This window comes from Gigantopelta aegis, chromosome 13 (assembly GCF_016097555.1).
Source record: "Gigantopelta aegis isolate Gae_Host chromosome 13, Gae_host_genome, whole genome shotgun sequence".
NCBI classification, from domain to species: domain Eukaryota; kingdom Metazoa; phylum Mollusca; class Gastropoda; order Neomphalida; family Peltospiridae; genus Gigantopelta; species Gigantopelta aegis.
In genome coordinates, this window is record NC_054711.1 from 8,794,868 (window position 1) to 8,800,942 (window position 6,075).

At 38.8% G+C, this 6,075-nt stretch overlaps 2 protein-coding genes across 2 annotated transcripts in view; one reads left to right on the forward strand and one right to left on the reverse strand.

Moving 5' to 3' along the window:
* The window catches only part of LOC121387666 (mitogen-activated protein kinase kinase kinase 13-like), a 103,141-nt gene that overhangs the window by 60,402 nt on the left and 36,664 nt on the right, over positions 1-6,075 (reverse strand). The gene's annotated exons all lie outside the window — the stretch shown is intronic.
* On the forward strand, positions 194-733 carry LOC121387102 (proline-rich receptor-like protein kinase PERK2). Its single transcript, XM_041518126.1, has 2 exons — positions 194-280; positions 311-733. The coding sequence occupies exons 1-2, from the start codon at positions 194-196 to the stop codon at positions 731-733; spliced, it is 510 nt and encodes a 169-aa protein (XP_041374060.1).

Sequence of the window (6,075 nt, forward strand, 5' to 3'; positions counted from 1 at the left end):
AGGGTCCGTGTATATAAACCATTACAGTCTAGACTCGGATGCTTTATACACAGGGTCCGTGTTTATAAACCATTACAGTCTAGACTCGGATGCTTTATACACAGGGTCCGTGTTTATAAACCATTACAGTCTAGACTCAGATGCTTTATACTCATTCTGTACTTTCTCCGACTTTTGATTAAGATGAAGCTAGATGTGTGTCCGTGCTCATCACCAGTTATGGAATGTTATTGGAATACCGGGTATCGTACACCGGGTCACAGGCTTCCGTGACTTTAGTGTACGGTGACCCGGTACCCAACCGAACAAGGAAGCGAAGCCGGAGGAAGACCAACGCGCCAGGGCGGACCAGGGGAGGTCAAAACCGACAGCTCAACTGCCAGCGGCGACTTATCCCGTAGTTCACCCCCAGCATCGGTCTACACCAGCGAGACCAGCCGATCCAGCTCAGCCGGACCCAGCTGTTGACGTGCCAGGGGCGGACCCGGACCTGAACCAGGCCCTGATGGAATCGCCCCCCACAACTCCGCAGACTTCGACTCCCGGGATTCCAGTGCTGCCACCTCCACCTCGGAAGAGTGCCGCCGTAGAGTCCCAGGCCCGTCTTGCGGCCAGTGAAAAGCGGAAGGCGATTGCTTCCCCAGGCGACCAACCAGTCAAGCCAAGCCCGCCACCTCAACCGCCGACACCGCCTACAGCTCCAACTGAAGATCTGTCCTGTGGACAGCCTTGATCACTCCAGGCCGGCAAGTTACCAACTCGCTACTCCAGGCTCGTCAAGACTAACCTCGGGGATGTTCGTCAGCTACTCTGCGAACCTAGACAAGAATCCTACGAACCTCTGCCACGAACCGAAGGAGAATACACGGTGCGCAGGGTCACGATGCAGGATGGGCGTGGGATTTGTCTCACCGTGCACTGGAAGGGACTTTTCCACCAAGGAATGCTTCTCGATGAAATGGACAACCCGACCATCCATCGCGTCATAAAGACCGTTGCCGGGGAAGACTACCGTCCTCTCACCGAGATCATCGCCAAGTCCACATACCGGCAAGCCCTCCAACATCTTGACGCATCCCTGTTCATCGCTTCTCCTTGACGACATCCCCTCTACCAACCTCCTTTGCCTCCGTGAGTATGGACTTTACTAGACTTTAATCTTTAGGCCATCATTTCAAAAACTTTGTTTATTTTTTTGTAAACAGTCGGTAACCTTTTATTTTCGGCAGTCCGTCTAAATTGCTCAAATCACCTTAAAACCCTTTCGGCCGAGCAGTCAAAACTAACTTTTGGTTTAACTTTTTAGTCCAGACAGTTTTAGACGCAGATAGCTTAGGTACTTGACAAGTTTGACCGAGGTATCGAAATTCAGCCAATCAGAGCACGGCTCCCACTCGGTGTTACTTGAGGTCTGCGAAGTGTCTGCTATTTGGTCTGCGCTCGCGTTTGACCGTACTAAATGGCTTTTTTCCAAATTCCGCCCACCTCAAACTCACTCCCCCCCGTCCTGCTCCGGAGTTGGTCACTGGCGAAGTCAGAGGCTAAATCCGAAGTGGGCGTGCCTGAACCTCTGTAGATAGGGGCACGTAAAACCCAGTTTCCTTCCTTCCTTTATACACAGGGTCCGTGTTTATAAACCATTACAGTCTAGACTCAGATGCTTTATGACATCACACACAATACATTTTGGTCTGGTGTTACCATGACATTAAAGTTTCTATCAGAGTGTTGAGTCTGGACCCTAAACGTTTTATAAGCAAAGAAAGGAAATAAGGAAGGAAGGAAGGAAGGAAGGAAGGAAGGAAGGAAATGTTTTATTTAACAACGCACTCAACACATTTTATTTACGGTTATATGGCATCGGACATATGGTTAAGGACCACGCAAATATTGAGAGAGGAAACTCGCTGTCACCACTTCATGGGCTACTCTTTTCGATTAGCAGCATGAGATATTTTATATGCACCATCCTATAGACAGGATAGCACATACCATAGTCTTTGTTACACCAGTTCAAGTGAAATATTGCTAAGTTTAATCAAACATGTGCCTTGGAAATGCCAACGCTTGAAACAACTAATATGTAAGATCATTTTGTATTTTTGTGAAATCAAAATAAAGTTTAAAGTTTGTTTTTGTTTAACAATACCACTAGAGCACATTCATTAATTAGTCATCGGCTATTGGATGTCAAACATTTGGTAATTCTGACATATGGTCATCAGAGGAAACCCGCTACATTTTTACTAATGCAGCAAGGGATCTTTTATATGCATTTTCCCACAGACAGGATAGCACATACCACGGCCTTTGACCAGTTGTGGTGCACTGGATCGGATGAGAAAAAATAGGACACAGATATTAGTACTATCCAAAACATTGCTTTAATTAATTATGAACCATTTGAAACAAAATGGGCCAAATTTACGAAGCAGGTGTTTAAGCATTGTAAATGTATATAGTTACACGCGTGTAAGACATAAACAGGTGTTTAAGCATTGTAAATGTATGTAGTTACACGCGTGTAAGACATAAACAGGTGTTTAAGCATTGTAAATGTATGTAGTTACATGCGTGTAAGACATAAAAAGGTGTTTAAGCATTGTAAATGTATGTAGTTACACGCGTGTAAGAAGCATTGTAAACTTATGTAGTTACACACGTGTAAGACATAAAAAGGTATTTAAGCATTGTAAATATATGTAGTTACACACGTGTAAGACATAAACAGGTGTTTAAGCATTGTAAATGTATGTAGTTACACACGTGTAAGACATAAAAAGGTGTTTAAGCATTGTAAATGTATGTAGTTACACACATGTAAGACATAAACAGGTGTTTAGGCATTTTAAATGTATGTAGTTACACACGTGTAAGACATAAACAGGTGTTTAAGCAGTGTAAATGTATGTAGTTACACGTGTGTAAGACATAAACAGGTGTTTAAGCATTGTAAATGTATGTAGTTACACGTGTGTAAGACATAAACAGGTGTTTAAGCAGTGTAAATGTATGTAGTTACATGTGTGTAAGACATAAACAGGTGTTTAAGCATTGTAAATGTATGTAGTTACACGTGTGTAAGACATAAACAGGTGTTTAAGCAGTGTCAATGTATGTAGTTACATGTGTAAGACATAAACAGGTGTTTAAGCAGTGTAAATGTATGTAGTTACACATGTGTGAGAGAAAAACAGGTGTTTAAGCATTGTCAATGTATGTAGTTACACGTGTGTGAGAGAAAAACAGGTGTTTAAGCATTGTCAATGTATGTAGTTACACGTGTGTAAGACATAAACAGGTGTTTAAGCATTGTCAATGTATGTAGTTACATGTGTGTAAGACAAACAGGTGTTTAAGCATTGTAAATGTATGTAGTTACATGTGTGAGACATAAACAGGTGTTCAAGCAGTGTAAATGTATGTAGTTACATGTGTGTGAGACATAAACAGGTGTTTAAGCAGTGTCAATGTATGTAGTTACATGTGTGTGAGACATAAACAGGTGTTTAAGCATTGTCAATGTATGTAGTTACATGTGTGTGAGACATAAACAGGTGTTTAAGCATTGTCAATGTATGTAGTTACATGTGTAAGACATAAACAGGTGTTTAAGCATTGTAAATGTATGTAGTTACATGTGTAAGACATAAACAGGTGTTTAAGCATTGTCAATGTATGTAGTTACATGTGTGTGAGACATAAACAGGTGTTTAAGCATTGTCAATGTATGTAGTTACATGTGTAAGACATAAACAGGTGTTTAAGCATTGTCAATGTATGTAGTTACATGTGTAAGACATAAACAGGTGTTTAAGCAGTGTCAATGTATGTAGTTACATGTGTGTGAGACATAAACAGGTGTTCAAGCATTGTCAATGTATGTAGTTACATGTGTAAGACATAAACAGGTGTTTAAGCATTGTCAATGTATGTAGTTACATGTGTGTAAGACATAAACAGGTGTTTAAGCAGTGTCAATGTATGTAGTTACATGTGTAAGACATAAACAGGTGTTTAAGCATTGTCAATGTATGTAGTTACATGTGTGTGAGACATAAACAGGTGTTTAAGCATTGTCAATGTATGTAGTTACATGTGTGTGAGACATAAACAGGTGTTTAAGCATTGTCAATGTATGTAGTTACATGTGTAAGACATAAACAGGTGTTTAAGCAGTGTAAATGTATGTAGTTACACATGTGTGAGACATAAACAGGTGTTTAAGCATTGTAAATGTATGTAGTTACATGTGTAAGACATAAACAGGTGTTTAAGCATTGTCAATGTATGTAGTTACATGTGTAAGACATAAACAGGTGTTTAAGCATTGTCAATGTATGTAGTTACATGTGTGTGAGACATAAACAGGTGTTTAAGCATTGTCAATGTATGTAGTTTCATGTGTAAGACATAAACAGGTGTTTAAGCATTGTAAATGTATGTAGTTACACATGTGTGAGAGAAAAACAGGTGTTTAAGCATTGTCAATGTATGTAGTTACACGTGTGTAAGACATAAACAGGTGTTTAAGCATTGTCAATGTATGTAGTTACACGTGTGTAAGACATAAACAGGTGTTTAAGCATTGTCAATGTATGTAGTTACATGTGTAAGACATAAACAGGTGTTTAAGCATTGTAAATGTATGTAGTTACATGTGTGACACATAAACAGGTGTTTAAGCAGTGTAAATGTATGTAGTTACACATGTGTGAGACATAAACAGGTGTTTAAGCATTGTCAATGTATGTAGTTACACATGTGTGAGACATAAACAGGTGTTTAAGCAGTGTAAATGTATGTAGTTACACATGTGTGAGACTTAAACAGGTGTTTAAGCAGTGTAAATGTATGTAGTTACACATGTGTGAGACATAAACAGGTGTTTAAGCATTGTCAATGTATGTAGTTACATGTGTAAGACATAAACAGGTGTTTAAGCATTGTAAATGTATGTAGTTACACATGTGTGAGACATAAACAGGTGTTTAAGCATTGTAAATGTATGTAGTTACACATGTGTAAGACATAAACAGACTTTGTACAATTCAGCCCCAAATGTTTAGCTGATAATTGTCAATCTACCAATCACCCAGTTGAAAATGTTACTTGTGGCAATGCGTTACTAACTTCACCGAGAGCAAAATGGTGATATATGTACTCATATAACAGGGTTCATAGCATTAAAGGCATACTGTCACAGATTTAAGGACCTTATTTCTCTAAAAATGGATAATAAATAAAAATTACATTAATTGTTGGAAACCAAATCTAGCTATCGCATCACCTTAACTGAACCATGATGGAGTGAAATCCATGTCATCCATCTCGGCAATTTTTATTTTTGAATTATGGACCATTGCCATAATTCAATTATTTTTTACAAAATGTCATTAATAAATGGAGTATCGTGGTTATGAAGATGGTTGAATAAAGTACATTTAGGGACAAATCAAATTATATTTGTTCAGGTAATACTTTGTTAGATCATTAAATAGGTCAGTGGTCTGTGACAATATGCCTTTAAAGACCAAACAAATTTAAAGACTTTCAAAGACTTTTGCCTTCTATTTTCAAAGACTTTCAAAGACTTTTACACAGCTGTCAAAAACAATAGAATGCGATAAAAATACCAAATCAGTTTGTTTACGTTGCTGCCCATGGCCAATATTTTAGCTTTTTTACATGCATCATGGCAGATTAAACCTTGTAAGTGGAAAATATCAAATGCATGCAGCTGTAAAAGATATCATCATTGCTTTGGCTATGATTTGTGAGAATTCAAAGACTTTCAAAGAGCTAAAAAAATAATAATTTCAAATTCAAAGACTTTGAAGGAATTAAAAAACCGCTACAAACCCTGTATACCACTGAACAACAGCTTCCCGATTAATTAAAACAACACACGGTATGACCTTTCACCTCTGATCATGGCTAAAAGCCTGTGTCTTTTGTAACAGTTGACATCGCTATATACTTTCCACACACAGTTTTGGCAAGTACACCGCAATACTTTCCACATACAGTTTTGGCCAGTGTTGACTACTCGCAATACTTTCTACACACAGTTTT

Excerpts from the sequence above, each read along its gene's own strand:
- LOC121387102 (XM_041518126.1), top strand. The coding sequence starts at position 194 with ATGTGTGTCCGTGCTCATCACCAGTTATGGAATGTTATTGGAATACCG. Across the intron at positions 281-310 it reads CAGGCTTCCGTGACTTTAGT|GAAGCGAAGCCGGAGGAAGA; the intron begins GTACGGTGACCC and ends CAACCGAACAAG.